The sequence below is a fragment of the Crocodylus siamensis genome, chromosome 4, assembly GCF_052110815.1.
Source record: "Crocodylus siamensis isolate JL-2025a chromosome 4, ASM5211081v1, whole genome shotgun sequence".
Lineage (NCBI taxonomy): Eukaryota > Metazoa > Chordata > Crocodylia > Crocodylidae > Crocodylus > Crocodylus siamensis.
The window spans coordinates 167,963,179-167,988,142 of NC_143398.1; the positions used below are offsets into that span (position 1 = coordinate 167,963,179).

Here is a 24,964-nt window from a genome sequence, read left to right on the forward strand (position 1 = left end):
AGTGAAAAAGTTAAAGGCTCTCCTCTGAAACTCTCCATAAAGTAAGCCCACACAGGGCATGGTGGCCTGCTTGTGAGAAGATCTATGTCTTGGATGTGGTAGCAACTACGGCTGTAAAATTTCGCTGCCTGGCTTGTTTGGACCTTGAAACAGCAAAGTTGAAATGAAATGGAGAGGCTTGAAACAGGGTCAGAACAAAATGGGGCAGGTCAATGTTTCAAAAAGGTCAAAATGTTTTGGATTTCAACTGAAGCTGGGCTTGCCTTTAATGGCTTCCCTGCAGGGAAACAAAGTAAAGGAGGGAGAGGGAGGCGGGGGAAGGTGCAAGGGATGGGGAAAGGAGTGCTCTCTTTATTGACATATGTAGCTGGCCAGTGACTGTCACCCTTCTCTGAGGTCCCTTCCAACCCCAGTGCTCTGGGGGTGGGGACAGAAAAACTTCATAAAAGGCAGCATTTTTTTTCAACTGCCCTACTTTCTGCTTTGGGGTCACTTAGTGAGCTATCTGTTCTAGCAGCTCTGTCAGACCACTATGGCCAGAAGCACTGACTGGGTTTTTTTCCCCTAAAGGATTCCCTGCTTGCTACCCTAGCAAGAAGGATTTAAGAATACCTTCTTGTAGGTGCTTTTATTTTATTGTTGTTCATTGATTTATTCTTTTGAATCTTATATTGGATTGGGTTACAGTAGAATTTGCTTTATGTGGGAATTTACTCTATATATTTGTTTTTTATATGGTCATTCTTTCCAACACCAGTGCTTTTGAGTGTGGTGGGGTTTGTTTGTTTGTTCTACACACACAGACATATTTCTGTTGGGTTCATAAATCTTGTCATTGCACTATGCCTACAATTTTCAGTTTATATAGGAATGCAAATTCCTTTTATATTTCTTGAAAAGGAAGATGGGAAACACATCATGAAGCATGGTAGAAAGGCAGGTGGCCACAACCACAACCAGCACAGAAGCCCACTCCAGCCCTTTGTCACTTCCCATGCTGAGTCTTCCAGTGCCAGAAGAAGAGCTGTGCTGGATTTGGATATTAGTGCCTGAGCAAGGGAAATTATGGGGAAAGAGGGGGAATCAGCTGGGGATGTGCTCAATACCCTTCAAGTTTCCCTTCGAGCTGGGTCTCCTTCAGAAGGTACATTGGAAGAGGTTTATGTAGAGGTGGAGGCAAGTGGCTCAGCTGAATCTGCTGTGCCTCTGCCTGCTTGGGGGAGGGGGTGCAGAAGCATCCACAGATGCACCCGGTCCCTAGAAGTGAGCGGGCAGTGTGGTCTGGGATCATTTTGAGCTGGCAGACAATCCTGCGTACACTATCTGCCTGCACTGCCAAGCCAAAACCAGCTGGGGCAAGGGAACAAAACATATGACTGCTATAGCGATGCTGATGCATCTCTGCAGGCACCACCCCCTTGCTCTTGCTCCTCCTCAGCCTGGCACCAGCAGGAGCATGCCCGAAGGGAAGTCTGCACACTCCAAAGCTCCCATCCCTCCAAAGCAGAGGCAGGCTACACTGGAACAGTGGGGGAAACATGGACAGAAAGTGGGGTGCGTTGCAAGGCTGAGCAAGCTCACTCTGAGCATTGGGGAGATGCTTGCCACTGATGGCCAGCCCTTCTCCTTTGTTGAGTGGCCAGGGTTCAGGTGGCTCATAGCGCTTGCAGGCCCATCATACCAAGTGCCTGCATGTACCACCAAGGTGGTGCCATCCCTGTATGAAGCATGTGTGGAGTACTTGAGGGATGAGCTGCACAAGGCAGGTCCACAGGTGGCCTTACACTTCACCTCAGACATCTGGAGCAGCCAGGGTGGAGATCATGCCTACCTCTCCCACACAGGGCACTGGTGTGACCAGACCTGCCAGATGTCTGAATCCTGAGGCACCTTTGTACTTTCACCTTTGCTGTGACATCCCCTTTTGCTCCTGACCTCCCCACCCCATCCTGTCCCTCACCCCCTGACGCCTCCATTTCCACTTTCATTGACTGGATTTCTTGCCTGCATTGAGTGCCAGGCCAGCCTCTGGCTGCTTTACTATTCCTGCCATCCACAACCAGGAGACACACCAACTGCAGGTACTTCCTCAGCCTGACAAATGGTTTTTCAACCTGAAAGCTTCCTAAGAGGTAATTTTTCTAACTATTCCATTTTTTTTCATAATAAACATATAGACATAACAACACAAGATAAGCTATCACACACACCACAAGTAACATATATCCAGCACAAAATCTTTATCTTTTGCTGCCAATTCCTTTATAACAAGAAAGGCTCTGTGACAGTTCCTTTTGGCTACCTTAGATGCTGTTGAGCCAGCTATGTTATTTTCACCTGCCATTGTTTAAAATGGTGGACTGGGATGAGGTTGCAGGGGAGGAGGAAGCCTCACTGGGGCACACTGCCATGTTGTGCAGAGGCCCCAGCACCGGGAAGGGTGCACCTGAATGCAGGCACAGTGTCACAAGCACCCATGTCATGAGTTTTGCCTGTCAACAGCCAGAGATGCAGGGCCCCAGAACCCCGAGCCCTGCTGCACCTCACTGAGAGTTGGCAGGCTTTGTTGCCACAGCAGGGGCTAGCAAGCCTGTAGTTTTGACCCCACTGTGGCTTCACAGTGACATGAGTTTTTCTCTCAAGATTTTGGGGTGTTTTCTCTGAACCCCCTGCACGTATCTTCTTGAAACTTGGCACACCCTATACCCTCAGAAGAGGCTACCATTCCTGCAAGTTTCATCGAATTCTGGCCAGAAATGACAAAGTTATAGCCTGCTTCAACCTTCCCCATTATATCCTATGGGCAAAACGTCGAAACAGGGTCGAAATGGCAAAACATTTCAACGAAATGAACTAGAACAGCCATTTCGACTTGAAATAAAAATCGAAACAAAACACCATTCTGTTGAAATGCTGGTTGAAACGAAACATTTCCATTTTGCACAGCCCTAGTAGCCCACATGCCTTGAGTCAGTTGCATGTGAGAGGTCAACCAATGTCTGTGTGATGCCAGTGTATTCTGGGGCATCAAGGCGGGGAGTGTAGTTGGCAAAGTGAGTTATTCTTAGGCTCTTAGCATAACTTTAGGGTCTTCCCAGAACTAAGCAATTAAATTGTACAGAGTGCCTTATAAAGCACTGGGAAAAATGAGTGCTGTGATTGGTATGGTGGGCTAACCAGGTACAGTAGTTTCCCTAAAAGGAAAGAAAACCATAAACAGAATAGGATTGGAGTAACTTATCTACAGATATGAGCTAAGAAACTTGAAGATTGGACAGTTTCAGATGAGAAACTTACAAAAGTAGCGGACACGCAGACAGCATGTGTTTGTGTTGCCCCCTGAGCAGACAGGAGCAGCCTTGGAATTCTTTCTTTGAGTAACAAGGAATACTAAAACTAACATCCCACACACCCAGCAGAGGATCTGAGGCTGGTACCACTAAAGATCACTGATGTAACATCTAAGGAACCACTTGCCAAGTCATATTGCAAGAATAATTATCTTGTAATAAGCCTATGGGTTACTAATAAAGTTCACTTGATACCAAATCAAATGAGTGGCCATGTCAATCCTTGGGGGTCTCTGGTAAAAAGAATCCTAGGGCAACATTCAGAAGGTAGAACATGGTATTCCTTATTCTACATGCTTTTCCTCAATCTGCAGCCCCCTTTTCCTCCCCCCTCCCCTTTAGAAGGACTGTGAGTTAGATGCAAGATTCATGCATCTTGCATATTGCTGTGAACTTGCCTCTAATATTTGTTCATGTTTCAATATTACCTCTTACCAAGCTGTTTACAACTGTGAACCTTTTGGTTTCATCATCATATAATGCAGCATCGTCTGCCTTAGCATATGAATTAGCTGAAGGATAGAGTAGTGCTATGGATTTGATAGTATTGGCTGACCTGTGTGAGTTAGATGTTTCACTAGCTGAGAACTGTATGGCAGATGTGATGTGTGTCAAGGTAGTTTTTAGGGGCAAGTGTATGTCTTTGACTCTGTTCTTGTGAGTGTTTATTGACAGGTGCCTTCCAGAGCCTTTCAGTGAAAATTTGACAAAAAAAGATAAGGTATTAAATATGTTGGGTTTTTTTAAAAGAAATATATAACTTTTGAATGGGATATTTTGAGCATTTTGTTAATGTTGAAATGTGGTATTCCTATGTGAGCAGATGCATCTGTTCCCTGTTTCTGTGGCACAATCTGTCACAGAAGACCAGTTTTTAGCAGCGGGCAGGGATTCAGCTTTACTTATGCAGGAAAAGGAGGATCAGGCAGCTGAACATTAGGCTCTGTCCCTGCTCTGTGCAGCCCTAACTCTAGAAAACATCTTTTTTCCCCCTTCATTCTGCCCATCAAAAAGCAGGGGATGTATTCGGGGTGGATCTGAAAATATGTAAGTTGTTATTTCTCTAGTCCTCTAGGGCACGTTTCCACATGGGATTTAATGCGCATTAGCCTATTTTAATGCTCATTACAGCATCACCGAAAAAAGTGCCCTTTAGCTAATGAGGATAGAATAGGCACCTGCACATTGTTCTAGTGTCTCACAATGGAGGCGCCAGATTTGACGTGCGTTGCCTAAAGCGCATTAACCGACTGTGTGGGCGTGCCCTTAGACCGCCCCTCCTCCGGGCTGCATTACATTCTGGGGCGTGATGTACGCGAGAAAATACGGTGGGGGAAGCCCACGTGCTAATGACCCGGTAGCCCCTGCCCCTCACTCCCGAACGGCCCCGGACCCCGGGCCCGCGTCCCTCACCGGCCAGCACGAACTGGGCCATGGCTCCGCCGCGGCGCCCCAGCGGTCGCTTAGCAACGCGCCGCAATGCGAAAGCCGGCGAGGAAAGATTGTCCCCTACTCCGCCCCGTCCTCTCGCGAGACACGTCGAGGATATGTGAGGAGAGCGTTATGGCGGCTCCCGCGTAGAAGGCAGGCAAGGCGGATCTGTAGCGCGGCCCTGGTTCCTCTCTCCCTCCTGTTGTTGCTGGCGGCCCCGCTGCTCCGGGACCCCTCGGGGTGGGCGATGCTTGGAGCCTGCACGTAATCTTGCCCCAGCGGGCCCGGGCGGCGCGTGGGGGAGGGGCGCTGTCCCGGGGCAAAGCCCCACCCCGCCCCCCACGTGTTGTTCTGTTATCGCTGAAACGAGACCCTTATCTCTTAGATCCCGGGATAACTGTGGTCGCCCCAGGTTTCCTGGCTGCGCCTCTCCAGCCTCTCTGTGCTGCCGCGAGACCTCACTGTGCCTGAGCTGGCTCCAGAGGCTAGCAATACTAAGGGATGGGGAGGCTGCTGGGCCTGTTTTTCCCATCAGGTTTTTATTCTGTAGTACTGACACAGAGCAGGGAAGGGGGCTCTGTGCTGTCTCACAAAATAACACGCCCTTTTACCAATATTTGTGCCTCCCATTGGGGTGCATGTATTAAGGATGGCAGGGGGCATGGAGGAGTTGATTATGATATCAACAACAGTAATAAGCTATAGATAACTAGTGATAATGGAGTGGTGAGGGCAGGGTCTGTGCCTGCTCCATAAAAGAGGCCTGGATTATTTCTTATTTTTGGAAGAGATTGCTGAGCACTTCTCACGGGACCCTGTAAGTTCCTTTGGGAAGGGGTTCCTGGTCCCTGGATGGCATTTTTGGTCAAAACCAGAAAGAGATGCAACTCTGTAACAGTCAGTGATTTGGTGATAGGGTCTCAGTGGGGATGTGGCAAGTCTAGTTTCAAGTCCCTGATGCAAACCTATTTCTATCCCCTTCCTCCCCATTCCTCCGTGCTCCATTACAAAAGTGTTTCAAGATATGGTATTTTTATCTTTAAACTGAAAGCTTCTAATGAATCTGTAACGTTGAATTGATTTTGCAGTAAATTCTCTTACTGTGTTATTCAGGTCTGTGTTTGCTGCTAGAATTTCAACAAGACCCTATGTTCTAAGCTGGCGTTTGAAAACTGCTAACAAGAACTGAACAGGATGAATCATAACATTGTTTATTTGATAAGGACAGTGAGATATTGTGGTGGTTTCAGAGTTAGACATATGAGGACATATATGTTGGGGACCTATAAATTTAAGAGTGCTGTACAAAGTACGAACCTAAAGAAAGTCCTGGTAAATATTCCTCCTTCCTGGCTTGAGTTCCGTCTCCAGTTTCTGCCTCAAGAGACACGTGATTTTAGTACAGAAGTTGCCGATGTCAGTGAACAGAGAGATGGAAAGACTGAGTTACATGAGCAAAGCTCTATGAATGCTTTGAATGTTATACAAGAGAGTGCAGGTGATGAAAGGAATTTGCAAATGAAGGGTAGAAGTCAGTTCCAACTGTTCACTTATGCTCTTGAGACATGCAAGACTCCCTGTGATGTATTAGACCTACTTGCAAAGTTTGATTATTCCAGTAAGGTTGTTACAAGCAGTTTCTGTGCAATGTGGAGACTCATCAAAAATATGCCTGCAGATAGTAAGCCTTCTGAAAGACAGGTGATATTTGAGCATCCCACCTTTGCTCTGGCAAGTCAGTATCTGTTGGAGCATTCTGCAGACGCCTGGGGAAAAGACTTGGTGTACAGCCTGCATTCTGCGTTTAGTCTAGGAGTTCCCCAGAACTCGCTGCTAATTCAGACCTTATTGAGGGTCTGTCAGGTAAGTATCAGAACCTCTTTTTTAATATTGGGATAAAATTGTTGGTTCTGACAGGCAGTAGATGTCATAGTGTCTGAAGGTCTGTGAAGGTAGAAACAGTGTGAGTTAGGTCCAAGCTTTCTCTGCATTTTTCCTTGCTATGCTATGCTGCATTATGAGGGGAGATGAGCTGAGCCTCTTGATCTCGAAGAACACTTGTTCATTAAGCTGTGTTGAAACCAGATTTGCCTGAAGCAGAGCTCTCTCCCCTTTGGTTCCCACCTCCCCTCTTTTTTCTTCTTCTCATAATATAAGGCAGTTGTGTTGGGGGAGGAAAATAGTGAGGGGGAGGGATTTTTGCTATTTTTTTTTATGGGAGGCAGGGTGGATTTGTTTTAATTAAAATCAATTTGAATCATTATTTAAATGTCAGGAAGCCTCAATGTAATCATTGTTTTCTATAAAAAGTACATTGTTGTTGCTTGATATCCTTTATTCATTTAACTTCTTAAAACTGCACTTTTAGAGAAAGGTAAGAGTGTGCCTGTGTGTACACAGACTTGCAGAGAGACAATAGGGTAATCAGGTCTGTTATCTCTCATCTCCACATACTGCTGTTAACAAGAAAGTTATCTCTAGAGACAAAAAACCTCTCCTTATGCCTGAAGAAGGGCGTTTATGCCCAAAAGCTTGCAAAGAACAATTTTCCAACTATTTAGTTGGTCTAATAAAAGATACCACATCTACCCAAATAACTATGATCTCTAGAGACCCAAATCCACAGTGTGAGAAGCAAAACTAAGCATCACAGAGATGCTTAATGGGATCTTCTCAACTGAGCACCGAGTCCCATTGGGTAGAGTGGTTTTCTTTAATCTTTACTAATCTATAGAGGAGCCTCTGGGAACCCCATAATACTGGGCCCCTAATATAGACTATGGCGTGTTGTGATCTATTTATAAAACTTTTGAAAAGGTTACATGAATATATTGTCTCAAATAGTATATCATTAGAAATTATAATACTTATTCCATGATGATATCTTTGAATTTTAACATATTATAAAATTAAAGTTTATTTTTTAAACACCTTAATAAAATAAATTAAAGAAGTAAATAAAAATCTGATTTTAATAAAAATAAAAAGTCTGATTTTTTTTTTTAAATTTTTTTTTTAATCCACCCTGATGGGAGGGTCCAGAGTCCCTCTTCTTCTCTTTGATTCTAAGTTACTTTGCTTGCTGTACCTTCCTGGCAACTTTATGTAATCAGCTTACTCACGACTATATGCTTCCCTAGACTGCCCTCTTTTTCTAGCACTTTCCCAGGCTGCTGCTGCTACTGCCATTGACCATGGACTTCCTCTGGTCATTCTCTCTCAGCTTCAGGCTTTACCACAGAGATTTAGTCACTTCCAGGACATGGCTTATCCTCTGACTGACGTTTCCTCCTTGATTTTCTTTTTCTCCCTCAAAACCCTCAGCTATATTGCTGCGCTTACCCAATCTGGAGAGCTGTCATTCCCTCTCCTCCCCCACCATTTTTCCCTTTTCCTAAAATCTGTTCCCATCCACATCACCCCTTCAATATATCCTGCACCTCTGTTTCTCCACCCTTAGCCATCTTGTCTTACCAATAGCCAAATGTTATTGATAAAAGTAGCAAATTACCTGTCATGAATGATGAGAAACAGGTGGAGACGGAGCCCTGCTACCCAGTGACCTGCTGTGCTGCTGCTCTGCTTCTGGCCCCATGCAGCCCCTCCACCCCCTGCGTCCCTTCCACCCCCCGCATCCAGCCCCGTGCACCCCTGTTGCTCCACCCCATGCTAATGCCAGCTCCCAGGAACAGGTGGGGGGAGAGGAGCTTGCATGCAGCTGCAGCCGCCAACACCCAGTGGCAGGCAACATCCTGCACGCGCCCAACCTCCCCTCCTCTCCTCTCCTCCCTCCCTGCTGCCTCCCCTTCTCTGCAAGCTGTTGTTTGGGGTTGGGCGGCGGCAGCAGCAGGGGGTGGGTGCTGCCACTGGAACCCCTCCCCTTCCTGCTGCCCTCACTCCCTTCCTCCCCTCTTTCCTGCTGCCTCCCCTCTAAGCCAGCTGTTGCTGGGGGTGGGGGTGGTGCCATGGCTCCCTCACCTTCTTTGTTCCTAACACTCTGTGCCCTCGCAGCCTATCAACACGCACCCTCTCAGCAGTGCATACACAGTTGGTCTGGAGCATTACAGACAGACAAAGGCTTTTATTATATTGTATTATATTAGAATGGAAATAAAGCAGTCCACAATTCTGAGGGCAGGATGGGGCAACAATTTATTAGATAAGGGAGTCCTAATTGAGCCTCATAGGAGGCCATAGATTTCATAGACATTAGGGCTGGAAGGGACCTCGGGAGATCATCGAGTCCAGCCCCCTGCCCAAAGGGCAGGAAGTCAGCTGGGGTCATAGGATCCCAGCAAGATAAGCATCCAATTTACTCTTGAAGGTGTTCAATGTAGGTGCTTGAACCACCTCCGCTGGCAGACTGTTCCAGACCTTGGGGGCTCGGACAGTAAAGAAATTCTTCCTTATGTCCAGCCTGAAACGGTCTTGCAGGAGTTTGTGACCGTTCGACCTCGTCATCCCTTGGGGCGCTCTGGTGAACAAACGTTCCCCCAGATCCTGGTGGTCACCCATGATAAACTTATAGGTGGCCATCAGATCGCCCCTGAGCCTACGCTTTTCCAGGCTAAAGAGTCCCATGGCTCTCAGCCCGTCATCGTAAGATCTGTTTTCCTGACCTCTGATCATGCGCGTGGTACTGCTTAGTTTTTTAATAACTGCCATACCAGTAATGATGATGATATTTGTTACGTGACCAGTTGATCTGTTCATTGACTTCTGCCTATATTGTTTGCAGTGTTTGGTGCAAAGCTCTTTCTTTTCTGCACAATGTGGGTTTTTTTTCTTTTTGACCTGTGTTCTCTTCTGATTTATTAATGGTAAGTTGGGAATTAGTCTGCTGAAATCAGTAAAATATACTAGCTGGACTCTTTTGTAGGTCAAAGGAGAATGAGACTCAGTGAACTGATATTTTTCTTGGATAAAGTGGCTGGTAAAAATTGGCTGTTCTGCTTACAAGGCTGAAGTATTTTTATTAACTTTATGAACATATTTTTAATAGGAGCGTCTCAATGAATTTAGTGACAAGTGTCTTTTGTGTCTGGTGTGTACCTTAAAAAAGATGGAAAAAAGCAAGAATGTAGATGCTCTTCAATTGGGACTACAGTAAGAAAAAGATGCATCTTTATTATTTTTTACTTATAGTCATGTAATATGAATGTTTGCTTCCGTGGAATATAAGTGTGGCTTGAAAGGAGACTGAGTAGCATTATTTTTCTGAAGAGGTTTTTAGTGTTTTCTTTGGGATTATTTACTAATGGAATGTACTGGAGTATATAAGTAATAATTACTGACTGAGCAGCGAAGTTTAGAAAAGGTGGGGGAGAGTTTTTCACAGGGCAGCACATTGTAAGATATCATTGGGAGATTTCTTTTCTCAAAGTAATTACATTAGTATAGGTAGACATCCACACTGCTGTTGGATCAGTGTACAGCTGTACCAGTTTAACAGGAAGACTGGAGAAAGGGTGAATTATATCAGTTTAATTTAGGCTGTATCAAGTAGAGGCAAATGTGTGTGTGTGTGCTTGCTCTGGTTCTGATTCAGGCTTCACTTAACAAATTCCATTTCCTTTTATCAGGATGGTGGTAAAGCAACGGATGCCAGAGATCAGTGACATTAATCTTTTGCAATCCATGATGAAGCATTTTGGAAAAGATGCCCAACTGTCTCTCAAAAAGCAATTTGAGGTAAAAGATGAGAATTGTTCTTGGTTGGGCCTTCTGTGACTCCCATCTAGCTAGTGCTGTGGCATGGCTATTTGTTGGTTGGGTGTGTAATAACCGTGTAGCATTTTGCAGCTGTAGAGGTTGAATGGTGGCTGCTCCTACTATAAGTCAGGTCAGAATGTAGACAGTAGGTTGGCAATAGCAAAACTTTTTTTTAGTGAACATGCACAAGCAATATTTGCTGTCAGGGTCCAAAAAGAAGTGTCTCTGTAAGAGGGACTGAAATTTGAGAATATGATATTAAGAGGCAAGGAACAGATCTGTTTGTTCCCAACATAATGGAGTTCTTGTAATATTCTCTAAGTCCAATGAAAGCACCTGGTATTGGTCAAAGGTATTTGAACTGTATTTTGACATATGTTCTTTTATTGACCTTCTCCTTCGTTGCTTTGTATGACATGTGATGTGCAAAAATACTGAATTACGTTCTATTTAACATCTGGTGATGCTAAAGTTAGTGGGCTTGATTTGTAGGAACAGTTGCATCAGTAAAACTGTCCATGTGAAAGCAGTTACTCCTGTTTTTCTCTCATTTAAGCATCTTTAAGCTTGAGCCATTAACTTTCACTGGCTTAATTGGGTGTATTGTGTCAAGGGATAGTGCAAGGGGAAACAGTGGGCTTAGAAATCTTGCACGTAGGCAAGACTGCAGTAGCAGTAAACACACCAGCAATGATTTGCCATTCTGGTTGGCAAAATTATGCAGTCATTTTACCTAGTTAATTCAAGAAAGAAATTGCAGCAGCTTGAAGGTTGATCATAGACAGCTCATACTGTGCTTGTGATAAGTTGTGATTTTTTTTTTTAATAGAAGGAGTTTTTAAGTTCCCCATATTTGGTAAAGGTAGAGGATTTGGCATAATTTGATCTCCCTACTCGCTTTGTCTTAAGGCAGTGAAAACTTGGACTACTTCAGTCTATAATAAGTATAACGACATTTATTTCATTTTAGAATAGAATTTTGAAAGAGATGCATAGTTTGACTTCAGAAAATGTTCGAAGTATATTTAACACGCTGGGTGCGATGAATTACACCTCTATTCCAATCCTAGATGGCTGCAGTAAGAAAATTGTTGGTGAGTAAAACTTTACAGTTCTTCTGCACAAGCCCTTCCTGATGAGAATGCGGTGTTTCCTTTTTCCCCGATTTCTTTTAAAATTCAAGAAACATCGTTGTTTTAGATAATGTTATCATAGCAGTGCAGTTCCATCTGACAAGGAGCCCTAGGTGGGTGTATTACAAAAGAAAGTAATTCTTGTGATCTCTGCCCCTTTTAATGCCTTGAAAAGGCATCTCTTGTGAATACTTTCAACTAACTCATGGGTTGTATCCACTAGCCTGGGAGCTACATGGTGCCCCTTGCTGTAACAGCCCTACATGGATATTGCTCCCACACCAGCCTGAGACTTGTCTGATCCCCACTGCTGTAATGACCCTGCATGACTATTCCCCACTGTACCCATCAGCCTGAGGACTGCACAGCCCCCAACACTGAAATGGCCCTGTGTGGATGTTTTCCTGCCCTCTTCCCTGTCCAACCAACACTGGCCTGGGAGCTGTGCTTACTGGCCTATGAGTTGCATGGTCCCCACTACTGCAGTGACCTCATGTGGACACACAACACCCAGCAGGCCAGGAGCCCCAGCCCAACCCTGCTGGTGTTTCGGGCCCTGGGCCAGTAGGTGCGGGTCCTCATGCCACTGCGGAGAGGAGCATTCGCTCAGGGTCATTCCAACAGTGAGGTCTACAGGCTGGAATGTAACCTGCAGCCTGCTGTGGATGCTTCTCTCCACATTGGTCTGGGGGCTGCACCTGTGGACACATTATAGTACCCACTGGTGCAACAGCCCCACGTGGATGTTTCCCTACCCACACCTCAGCATTGCTGCAGCATGCACTCACATGGGCTACCATCCCTCTTAATGCATCATGTGCTGTAGGGCTTCAGTCTTACCCTTACTTTGTGCCTTGCCACACTGTGCTGCCCCTTGGGGCAGATGTAGAATGTAAAGGCTAGAGGACAGGGAGTCTAGAGACCTTAGCTGGTGTTGCAGCCAGAGCAGTTGGGGGAGTTGTGGCTGGGCAGGACTGAGTGGGCCTCAGCTTAAGCACTTGTGGGCTGCACGCAGCCTGTAGGCTGCCAGTTGGACTGTCCAGTACTAGACCGTTATGGCTATGGCACTGCTGTTCACCAGTTTTTTTCCTCGTTGTTCTTTCTGGAGTCCCGTGCTTTATTTACAGTACGCTGTTCAGGTGTCCTCTAGGGCAGAGGTTCTCAAACTGTGGTTTGCGGACCGCTGCTGGTTCACAAGCTCCATTCAAGTGGTCCGCAGAAAGGTTACGGAACAATCAAGAATATTTGTACTTGTAAGGTAAAAACTACTGATCTTAACATATGAGTTGTGTGTTTTGACATATAGAACAAAAAAAAGTTTAAGTGGTTTGCAGATACCCTCAGCAATTTTCAAGTGGCCTACCAAAAAAAAAGTTTGAGAACCACTGCTCTAGGGGCAGAATTCTTAGTTTCTACTGGAAGATTTTCAATGATGCTCCCTACTGCTGTATTGACGTGCTCAGAAACATTCACTGAATCATTCTCACGTCATCCGTTAGGTGAGCTGATGGTATTATTTGCATTTTAATTATGTGAAACTGAGAAATGGGTAACCAGAATTCAAATGCTGAGACGTTTGCCTTCTGATTTCCCCCTCCCCTTTTTTTGGAATATGAATAATTGTATAGATCTTTTATATGTGCTAAGTCCATTGACTTGGCTTTTGTTTTTCTGATATAAATTTACCTTTTTTTTTTTTTCCTTCCAGAGAATTATAAATAATACAGTTATACATAGACTCCACCTATAATCAGGCTGTCCCATAATCTTGACATTTATACCTATAGTATTTTTATGCAGAAAATAAATATATAATGTCAGAATGTTTTGGGAGCTGTTTTTTTATGATCTTTAGTATATTTAACCTTTGAGTTGTGTTCTTGGCTGTTGGGTTCTGCAGTGTAATTTTTATAAGGGCAGTAGGCATTCAGGGTCCTTTTGAGTACATAGCAATTTATATTCAGGAGAAAAGCTGTTTTTCGTAAAATTGAACCCAAAACTGTGGGCTTAGCTTTTATAGAGTGTTGACTTACAAATAGAATAGTATAGTTTTGTTTGTAAACACTTGGTACGTCTGTAAAGCAGACCCCAGCCTCTCAAGTTGGGCACCTAGGAAAAGAGAAACATGATTAGTGTCTATGAAACGGAGTTCAATCAAACTGATTTATTCAGCACCACCTAGGACCTAAGGTGGCTCATGCAGGACAACAGTCCTACTGCCTTAACCATGCAGTTGTCCTTTCTCATTCTCCAGCCACCACTTTTTCAATATGTACCTTCCAGTTGTTGCAACAAATAAAGCAGGGCTTACAGACAACAGCTGCCTTTTCAGTGTGACCTGAGAGCAGGCTCATCCCTGTTCACTGAATGAGGCAGCAGTCTTTTGGGGAAATGGTCATGTTAATTAAAGCTGTATTATAATACATGCTTGCAAGGGGGTCAGATGAAGATAATGCAGCAACCTTAATTTTGACGTTTCCTAACTTCTGAATACTTGACTTTATAAATGTAGTGTTCTTTTAAAGTAGGGCTTTTGTGTGTATGTAAAAGTGCAGCTTACTAACTTTTTAAAGAAAAATCAAACTGAAAAAGCAGAAACAACAGGATGGGTTATCACAGTGATCCCTGCATTAGTCATCAGAAGGGTTGCAACGTTTTAGAACCTTTCCACAGACATCTGGCACAGCAGTGAGCAGAATAATGGGCTGAAAAACAGTGAAGTGTGTATAAGCGAGTAGCCTTCGAACTGAATAGAGAGTGTGTATTTACTTACGTGAGCTTGAGGTAAGCAGTGTTCATTAAGTATCCAGCACTGTCACTGCTGTGGCTGTAGCAATCTTAAAACTGACTTGCCTTCTTCATTTCCAGGATTTTTAATAGAGTTTGAGGGCTTGTCTTTGCTCACTGCAAAGTAAGCAGTAGGCAACAAGTTAACTGGGAGACTGGCAGTGTGCTATGCAAGTGACTGGTCCCGAGTATGCATACAAGTCGAGTACACTGTGAAAGGCTGTAATCCTGTCTATAGACTAACTCCTACAGGGGAGTGGCAGAACATTTTTGGTGCCTGCCACTTTAAGGGCTTCGAGCAGGCAGCAGGGCAGCTGGCAGGTGTTGGCTAGCTCTGATGAAGCAGTCACATAACTGCAGGAAGGCTCTGGGATAGAAGGAGGGGGCTGAGCAGCCTCCACTTCAAACCCAGGCCCTCAGGGCTGAGGCAGCAGTTGCTGTAAGCAGCTGAAAGAACACCACCCAGTTGGAGCTGCTACTCACAACACCTTGGAGATACAGGGCAGGAGCTATGGGAATGGCAGGAGGCTCCTGGTCCTGGGGAATGACCGAAAACTACACCCTGCTGGGGTAGTAGGATCATCTACTGCATCTGCCCGTGGTGGGTGGTCCCCAGGAAATGCCAGGCCAGTTGCCTCCCCAGTGAAAGGCAAGTATGGGGCACCTTAGCCTCAGCCCCAACATCCTAGTGGGTTACCCAGATGTAGGGACAGGCATGGGGGCCAGGCATGTCTACAGACACCTGAGTCCCATTTGGTGTAAGATCCCAGAGACCCGAGAGAGGGGACAGAGAGAGAGCAGCGAGAGGGCGGACGTATGTGTGGAGGCCCACACAGAGTAGGGTGCGCAGTGGTGGCCTGAAGGACTGTGCATGAGAGGTGTAGAGTAGGGTTGCAGGGGATGCCTGAAGGGCAGCACATGGGCCAACCCCCATAAGAGTGTGAACCTAAAGAAGCAGCCCAGAGGGGGTCTAGAGGCTGAGTTCAGCCCAGTGTGAGGCATGAGGCCAGTGGCGGTCATGTAGAGGAATGGCCTGTGTGAGGGAAACCTGAAGGGCTGCATGTGGACTGGCTGGAGTTTTAGTTGTAAAGCCTGAAGGGCTGTGTAGAGTAGGGTTCACGGGGGGCTCGAAGAGGCTGTGGGATAGGGTGGGTTGAGAGTGGTCCAGTGAGGGGGCAATATGAATGAGGCCCAGAAGCAGGCAGTGTGTTTGAGGCCCTGTGAAGGGCAGAGTATTAGGGAAGAATGCTAGAGGCCCAGCAAGGGGCAGACTTTGAGCCATGGACCAGAGCTATTAACAACTTACGATGCCATCTGCGAGGCATGGTATAGGGGAGTTGGAGCTGTGTATAATGCCCTGGGCATCAGGGTATAAATGGGCAGCCTCCTGCATTTTACATCCAGTTATTTATTCATGGAGTCGTGGCAGGTGAGACAGGACAGACTGCCCCAGACAGGTGGGCAGTTCAAAGGTGAGATTTGGTCCTGAGATGGTCCCCTGTCACAAGGGGAATAAGATACTTTACCATTTCACAGATTTTTTTTTTTTTTTACTGCAAGGGTGGTAAGTGTGCTTGAATGGGTACTGGTACTTCTCATGTTTGCCTATGTTGAACCCATCTGCTCAGACCCAACATTATTGGACTAGTCGTATCTCCTAGTCATCCCATGCCCTTGATCCAGTGCTGCTATCCTCACTTGCTCAGCGTATCTGCACTCTTCATGGTTCCTTTCTTCAACATCTTGCCTAGCCCCGCTATCCTTCAGTTCCACGTCTCATTTTTTTTGTTTTTCACTCAAGTTTCAATTCCCCTCGTTCTTCCAGTGCCAATAATGTCAGCCTACATTCCCAGTCTGTGTACTATCTGTTCTTTTTGTTCTATTTGCAGCAACTCTCCCTGGTACTGAATTTTGGGATTTCAACCATATTCTGAACGCTTGCTATATTCTCCGCTACTACAATGTAGAAATGTTTTCAGCCATAGAAAGCTATGTGACTTCATTCATCAACTTGTGGAGCATTAAACAGGTGAGGATATGACCACAAGACTTAAAGTGGTATCAAGCAGGGCTGGTATTAGAAAGAAGTGTACATTCCCTGGTTCATGGAATCCCTAATTATAACTTGTAGTTAAGTTTGTCTTCTGATTTGGGATTGCAGTGGGTTATAACTTCCAGTTTTGTTCTACTTATAGTCAGATTTTTGGTGTGAAAGTTTAAAAGACATAAAATAATAACTTAGTTGTAATTTCTTAAATGTTTAAAAGGAATAACATTGAAATTTGTTTTGCATCTAAAGCGTGTTAATTTGTAACTTTTTTTGATGTTTGCAGCATTGTGTAGCTACCCAAATTGGTAGAGGGTGAATCTTCAATAACATTGATAGAATAACTAGTCTTAATGTTTTAGTAATAGTGTTTAATTAGGATTTAAATATAGCAGCCAACCACTCTTTTGTTTGTTGCAGTGTGGTAATAAATAGGTCAGGCTCAGAATAATATAGCTATTAACCTTTTAAAAAGTTTTGTTTTTCCAATAAACATCTCTTTAATTCTGTGATACCAGCAGATTGAGTTGTCATATTGCAGTTCTTCCTCTGTTTTTAATAACGTTTTTTCTTGTTTTTGTTTTGTTTTAGCTTGTTATGCTTCTGTCTGTCTTTGAAATTCTTCGCTTTCGACCCACTAAATTGCTGGATATTATGGCTGAGATGGTGATAAACCATCCTGAATCCCTGGATTTGAAGGATCTTCTCATAATTCTTCGGGTGTATTCACAGCTCAACTATGTTCCCAAAGGCCAGGATCAGCAGTAGGTTTTGGTGTAGAAAGTTTTATGTTATGCTTCATAATTGATGGGATCAGGGGCATGGAAGGGAATTGTATGTGAACAGCAATCCGAAATGCTGTTTGCCACCAATACAAGATTTCTGTTGTGGGATAGGAGGAGGGGGCTGAGCAGCCTCCACTTTAAACCCAGGCCCTCATAATTCTTATGTGGTCCATTTTACTATTTTATTTACTCTTTTCCAAGATGAGGCTGTATTCTCTGCATTTAACAAGGAGGAAAGGAAGCAGAGGGAATAAAAGTCCCTTGTTTTGGAATTAAATGCAAGGTGGTGCAGGACAGACAGCTGCTGTGGCTCTGGCTCTGACTGAGTTGAGGCTGGAGCTGCAGCTGTTGCCTACCTCCTGGCTGCCCTCACCTTTTCTCCAGCATCACAGACTTCATCCTTGCTCCAGCCTGAAGCATGGAGCACGTGTCTGCTCCAGGCCCAGCTCCAGGGAGGGAGCAGAAGGGGTAGAGACTGTGGGATGAATTTTAAGATAACCCTCCAATAATTAGATTCTATACATGGAAAATTATTATATTTATGAATTTTCCATGTATAGAATCTAATTATTGGGGGATCATCTTAAATTCAGAACCATCTTAGATTCCTGTAAATACAGTAATTTCTGAAGTAAGTTTGCTGTGTTTGTCAGTGTTGTTATTTTCGCAGATATTTTCCAAATAGCAAGATAATGCAAGAAGGAAGGGGCTCTGTCATTTTAGTTCTAGACTGACAAACTAGCAAACAGATTAGTGGTAGCTCTGAGGTCTTGTGATCAGGGGTGGCCAAACCTACTATCCCTTCTATCCCCAACCAAAACTTTGACATGGCTGAGAGGCCTAGGACATACAACTTTTGAGGGGATGTGTGTGTGTACACACACATGCACACATATGCCTATGTGCTCGAGTCAACAATCTGCCCAGTGCCCCAGTTCAGATCATTATTTGTAGTTGAGTGATGGCAGCAGGGGCATGGAAGGGATTGTGTGTGAACAGCAACTTGAAATGGTGCTGTTCTCACACAATAATAAATGAAACAATGAAAATGAACATTTTTATTTCACTACTTTGCTTTCTTCAGGAGCTTTGTTTAAACTCTCTGGGATCTTCATGCAACTTGAGAGCTGTGAGTTTGGCCACTGGTGGTCTTAAGCACTGCCTTATAGGCTTCAAAGTTTGTGTGCTGGACTTGGGTTCTAGTTATATGAACTAGATAAGAACCCTGTTTGGGGATGTTATCTGAAATATAGATTTTATTAACAATATTGAGTTCATTTATTCATAAATTTGTATATAAAGATGGCTTTTTCCCCTCCCCCTTCTTTTTTTGAAGGTTCTTTGAGGCCCTCAATTGCTCCTTGAGTTCCTACCTCCTCACGATTTGTAACGTAGACTTGCTGAAAGCAGTGTTTTCATTCTGCATTCTAGGATATCTTCCTCAAGCTGCACTTAATCACCTCATGCAAAAGGATGTCCTCAGTGACCTTCTAAAACCAGGTCAGGCAGTAGTTCAGGTGTATTATCTCCTTGAATTCAGTAGTGTGCCTTTAATACAATCACATCCTGAGGTGTGGATCAAGATCACAAGCTAAGAGGAGCACTAGTAGTTAACATCAGATATGAAAGACCCCCAAAATTTTGTTGGCCATTATGGTGAATTAACAAGATGACTAACAACATCCTTGAACATATGTTTTCAAGAAACAGTATTCTTTTATCCTCAAATTGGAATTAATCTCTTGTTAAGCAAATCTAAAATCTGTTCTCATCCCAATGTTAGCCTATGAAACTGGGGATTTTATGAGATAACAAACACAATATAATAAAAAGTCCAATGTTTGCCTTATTTTGCATCTCTCTTTCCCTCCTTCTCTCAGGTGGTGCTAACCTAAAACACATTGAAAGAATGCTACACACTGTGCGTGTGTGTTTGAAAATAGATAAGCATTCATTCAGCAAGCCAGCATCCATGTTGCAACAGAAATCCTCCTTCCCCGTAGTGCTGACATCCATGGAGGTTCGGGAGGTACTGCAGACAATTCTACAAGATACGCGCAAGTTTCGCCATAACGTGCAGCTGGAACATGGTTATTATGCTCGTATGAAGCCATTTTATTGCCATGATTTATAATCAGGTTTTATATTTCTATAAATAATTTTAAATTGGTGTATAGTGGTTAAATACCACTAAAATGTAAAATTCTGGTAACAAGAAGTTTGCTAGCAAATGACTTCCTCAATCTGTGACTGTATTTTGTAGAAAAGTGATGCTAAAATATTTGGAGAGTTACTCCTCTTTTGCAGAATTGGTTTGGGCATTTGGTTTTAATGTTTTGTGGCTGATGTTACAAAGTCAGTAGCTGTTTTAAATTTATGTTGACCTTTTTAATGAGCCACTTTGCAAAGCACCTTTTCAAATGGTGTGTCAAAACAGCAGTGGCATCTGTTTGCTGCTTGGAAAAAAACAAGTAAACTATTCAGAAACATAAAATATATATATATATATATATATATATATATATAAAAAACCCCCATATTTTGTTGATTTCTTGATACGCTGGTATAAATATATTCAGCCTTCTTACATGATTTTAATACTTGATTGCTCTGCTTTCAGATTTTGAAATAAAAATGGATGCAGAAAGAAAGAAGATTCTCCCTATAACAGAAGCACATAACCCTGCAAATTTAAGTGTTCAAAGGTGCCTTTTATTCAGCTACAGGTTTTCCTTAGCAGCCCATTTTATCTGAGTGTATTCCTGTTGTTCATTGGTACACAGAGGTAAAACAAATAATTCACTTTGCTTTCATAAAAGTACGAAAAAAATACCCGATCACATCAAATGGAACTGGGACTAGCTACCCAGATCAAGGACAAGAAGTCCTTTTTTAAATACAAAGGGGGCAAAAAGAAGGTACCTGGGGAATGTAGGGCCCCTGCGAAACATGCTAGGAAATCTGGGCGTCACACCAGACGACAAAGCTAACCTATTCAACCAGAAGACAGGCGGGTGATCCAGGCTGACCTGGACAAGCTTAGCAAATGGTCGGATGAGAACCTGATGGTGTTTAACACCGAAAAATGCAAGGTTCTCCATCGGGAAGAAAAACCTGCAGCATCTTTATAGGCTCAGCAGTGCTACACTGGCTAGCACTACGGAAGAAGGAGACTTGGGGGTCATCATTGACCACAAGATGAACATGAGCCTGCAATGCGATGCTGCGGCTAGCAAAGCGACCAAAACGCTGGCTTGCATCCATAGATGCTTCTCGAGAGGTCATTCTCCCCTTGTACTCGGCCTTGGTGAGGCCGCAGCTGGAGTACTGCTTCCGGTTTTGGGCTCCACAATTCAAAAAGGATGTGGAGAAGCTTGGGAGAGTCCAGAGAAGAGCCGTGCCCATGATCAGAGGTCAGGAAAGCAAACCTTACGATGACAGGCTGAGAGCCATGGGGCTCTTCAGCCTAGAAAAGCGCAGGCTCAGGGGTGATCTGATGGCCACCTATAAGTTTATCAGGGGTGACCACCAGTATCTGGGGAAACATTGGTTCACCAGAGCGCCCCAAGGGATGACGAGGTCGAACGGTCATAAACTACTACAAGACCGTTTCAGGTTGGACGTAAGGAAGAATTTCTTTACTGTCTGAGTCCCCAAGGTCTGGAACAGCCTGCCAGCAGAGGTGGTTCAAGCCCCTATATTGAACACCTTCAAGACTAAATTGGATGCTTATCTTGCTGGGATCCTATGGCCGCTGCTGACTTCCTGCCCTTTGGGCGGGGGGTTGGACTCAGTGATCTTCCGAGGTCCCTTCCAGCCCTAATGTCTATGAAATCTATGAAACAACTTCTTTGCCTCCATTTTCCTGAGCAGGGACTGGATCAGCGTCCCTACCAGGACCCCCACAGGTCCCAGGGGAGGTGCACCTAGGCCAGGGGTCAGTGAGGATCTAGATGGGGAACTTCTGGAGGGACTGGATATATTTAAATCAGCTGGTTTGGATGATCTCCATCCCAGAGTGCTGAGGGAATTAGCTGGGGTCATTGCAGGATCCCTGGCAAGGCTTTACGAGCACTCGTGGTGCTCTGGTGTGGTGCTGGAGGACTGGAGGAGAGCCAGCATGGTTCCCATCTTCAGAAAAGCGAGGAAGGAGGACCCAGGAAACTATTGGCCAGTTAGTCTTACCTCAATCCTGAGTAAGCTTTTTGAGAGAATTATCCTGGCACATGTCCACGAGGGGCCAGCGGGGGAATTTATGCTTAGGGACAACCAACACAGGTTCCTTAGAGGCAGGTCCTGTCAGACCAACCCGGTGGCCTTCTATGATCAGGTCACCAAATCCTTAGATGCAGGGGTAGCAGTGGATGTAGTCTTTCTGGACTTTAGAAAGGCCTTCAACACTGTCTCTTACCCCATTCTCATTAAAAAACTGGGGACTTGTGGTGTCGACACCTACACAGTCCAATGGGTCACTAACTGGCTGGAGGGCCACACCCAGAGAGTGGTGGTGGATGGGTCATCTTTGACCTGGAGGGATGTGGGCAGTGGGGTTCCTCAGGGCTCGGTCCTCAGGCCCTCACTGTTCAACATCTTCATCAGTGACTTGGATGAAGGGGTAAAAAGCACCCTGTTCAAATTTGCTGACGACACTAAAATGTGGGAAGATGTGGGCATGCTAGACGGGAGGAGTAGGCTGCAATCGGACCTAGACGGGTGGGTGGGTGAGAACAGGATGGGTTTTGACGCTGACGAGTGCAAAGTGATGCACCTGGGGAGGAAGAACCAGCAGCGTACCTACAGGCTGGGGAACTCCCTTCTCATCAGTGCAGAGGCAGAAAAGGATCTTGGAATCATCGTTGATGCCAAGGTGAATATGGGCCGACAGTGTGAGGATGCGGTCAGGAAGGCCAACCATACCTTGTGATGCATCCAGAGATGCATCATGAGCAGGTCCAAGGAGGTGATCCTCCCCCTCTATGCGCAGTTGGAGTACTGCATCCAGTTCTGGGTGCCGCACTTCAAAATGGATGTAGACAACTTGGAGAGGGTCCAGAGGAGGGCCACTCACATGATCAGGGGGCAGCAGGGCAGGCCCTATGAGGAGAGGCTGCGGGACCTGAACTTGTTCAGCGTCTGCAGGAGAAGGCTATGGGGAGATCTAGTGGCCTGTTACAAACTAGTCAAAGGGGACCAGCAGGCATTGGGGGAGTCCCTGTTCCCCCGAGCACTACCAGGAGTGACTAGAAATAACGGTCACAAGCTGGCAGAGGGCAGATTCAGACTAGACATCAGGAGGCGCTACTGCACTGTCAGGGTGGCTAGGATCTGGAATCAGCTTCCAAGCGAAGTGGTGCTGGCTCCTACCCTGGGGGTCTTTAAGACAAGGCAAGACGAAAACCTTGCTGGGGTCGTTTGACCCCAGTACTTTTTCCTGCCAAGGCAGGGGGTCGGACTTGATGATCTGCTCAGGTCCCTTCCAATCCTACAAACTATGAAACTAAGACCAATGGTCCATCTGGACCAAGGCTTGCAGCCAATGGGAGGCCTGCACCAATCTTCAGAAAAAGGTATAAACAATCTCGTGGCAGATAGGTGGGGTGATCTTTCCCTATAAATCTCTGGCACTCTTTCCCTGTTAATGGGAGATCAGGTTAAGCTAGGGGTGTTAAAACACATGGACTACAGGCTAGGTCTGGCTTGTGAAAGCCTTTCATCTGGCCAGTGGGGTTCCTAGAGGAGTTGCCAATAATTCAAGGGCGGAGCCCACTGCTGAATTCTGGGGTATGGAGCCCTTTTGGGGGTGCATTTTGGCAGCTGTAAGACGAATGATGGCTGCATTAACCCTTGTGGCTCTGTGCCAATGAAGTGACTAAGATAGCTGCAGTAGTTAATGCTGCTGCCACTCTCTTTCCTGCTGGAGGTAGGTCTAGATCTGGGCTGCAAGGCTCCTCAGGGTCTGGATATGGCCCAGGAGGGCAAGTGAGTGTGACACCTCTGGGTTAAGCCATGAAGTATGAGGTTTTGAATCCCTCCTTTTTTTCATTGACTCTTACATCTCTGGATGCATTTGTCATCCACTTTAATTCTGCATTTTCTTTTAGAAATATTCAAAGTCCTGACCTCAACAGCATCCTGTAGCAATAATTGCACACTAATGAGTCTCAGTGGAGACCATGTTAATTCTGTGCTGAAAATCTGTCAGTGCTGTTGGGAAAGCTTAAGTGAGATTTATGTGCCATGTAAACCTTGTGTTGGGTTCCTGCAAAGGGGTGAAGAATTTCCCTTTGCCTTTCGGGAAAAGGAGAGTTGGTGACCTTTGCACCAATGCTCCTTGTCCTGCTATTAAAGCACAGGTCTTCCATGCACCTTCCAGACAGGAAAGGGGCTTCTATGGCAAGTAGTAAAAAAATAAATGAAGGGAAACAAGCAGGATATGAATATCATGCAGATGAAACATCTATTTTACACAATTGTAATTTGAGCCTTTCTAGAATAAATAGTGGTTTAGGAATTTGGCTATTTTGGATGGACCCCTACACCTGCATGTAGCTTATTCTAGTGGGGCTTGTCAAGTCTGGAGGTGGAAAGAAATGATTAAATGAAAAATGGGCACAATAATGGCAATAATCACATCAGCAGTATTCTGTAGTACTAATTGTAGTCCCTCAACAGTCAGTTTTTGAAGAACACTCTAATTGCATCAGTGCAATAGTTTTCTGTACTGCTTTAAAGACTATTACCCTTCTCCTTTTTTACAGAGTTGTTTTTCTCTGTGCTTCTCGATATTCTTTTTGTTTGGACATGTGTCCCCGAGGGACCCTGGCAGTGAAAATGAGGCATTTAAAAGCATTGGGATATCGTGTGATACCGGTAAGAAGAGGCTTTGCAAGAGAGGTTGTCTCTATAATTGCATCATATTATTGGTACAGCATATATGGGATAGGTGAAGTCTAACTGTGGGTTGTGAGCTTAATTCGTGAGGAACACCTCCTTTCTAACGGGTGATAGAACTGATGGCATGAAAAAGAGATGGCATGATAAAAGGCAAGGGAACTCCACTGCACTGTAGCAAATGGATGTTTTGCATGAACGAAGCCAAAATTCACCAACAACTAAACAGAAGCCATTGAATTCTTATACTTAAGACTTGCATTAATTTGGTCACATGTTGGCTCATATGCTTGTTATATGTGGAATTGTTAAAGAGCAGCTACTCATTCCTGTTTGCAGTCATCAAGCCCTTTTTGGTTCACAAGGCAATGTGATTTGCTGCTTACAGCACAACTAATGCATCTCTCTCTCTCTCTCTTCCTTTTTTTAAGATTTATTGTCCGAAATTCCAGGAATTGGGGAAGGAGGAAGCAGTTAAGTTTTTGAAGGAAAAAATTTATTCAGCAGATAATTAATCTGTAAATTTATTTTGGACACAGAAAAACTATTAAAATTAAAGGAAAATATTCTAAGAAGAAAAATGTCTCGTGACACAGCAGCCTGAAGAAATTTTTAAATTCAACTCTATGTATTGGTTTGAACTCAGCAATACAAGCAGATACTTTCAAAGCATAAGTATGCTATGAAATAATGTAGAATAAACCTTTGAAACCAGTAATGTGTATTAACTTAAAAATGAAATCCTACTTTTAGTGTTGAACATATACTAATTTGTGATTACATATGGTTACCCCATGATCTGGAGTTCTCATGTGTTTTTTGAATCGG

At 44.6% G+C, this 24,964-nt stretch overlaps 2 protein-coding genes across 6 annotated transcripts in view; one reads left to right on the forward strand and one right to left on the reverse strand.

Moving 5' to 3' along the window:
* Window positions 1–4,818, reverse strand: part of MDH1B (malate dehydrogenase 1B) — a 25,586-nt gene extending 20,768 nt beyond the window's left edge. Inside the window, exon 1 of the mRNA XM_090044839.1 lies at window positions 4,764–4,818. Coding sequence (XP_089900965.1) covers window positions 4,764–4,785 — 22 coding nt within the window. The 5' untranslated portion in view covers window positions 4,786–4,818. The remainder of the gene's footprint in view (window positions 1–4,763) is intronic.
* FASTKD2 (FASTK mitochondrial RNA regulator 2) lies at window positions 4,811–24,934 on the forward strand. Of its 5 annotated transcripts, none has more exons than XM_090044835.1 (12): window positions 4,811–4,938; window positions 5,895–6,644; window positions 9,784–9,887; window positions 10,364–10,472; window positions 11,464–11,587; window positions 16,303–16,442; window positions 17,052–17,224; window positions 18,582–18,745; window positions 19,126–19,347; window positions 19,866–19,950; window positions 24,004–24,115; window positions 24,568–24,934. In XM_090044835.1, exons 2-12 carry the CDS (start codon window positions 5,976–5,978, stop codon window positions 24,649–24,651), a joined length of 1,986 nt encoding a protein of 661 aa, XP_089900961.1. In that variant the 5' UTR covers window positions 4,811–4,938; window positions 5,895–5,975; the 3' UTR covers window positions 24,652–24,934. The 5 variants fall into 5 exon arrangements, with proteins under 5 accessions (XP_089900961.1, XP_089900962.1, XP_089900964.1 ...); XM_090044836.1 differs by having other exon boundaries at window positions 4,812–4,934; XM_090044838.1 differs by lacking the exon at window positions 5,895–6,644 and having other exon boundaries at window positions 4,892–4,934.
* The last annotated feature ends 30 nt before the right edge of the window (window positions 24,935–24,964 follow it).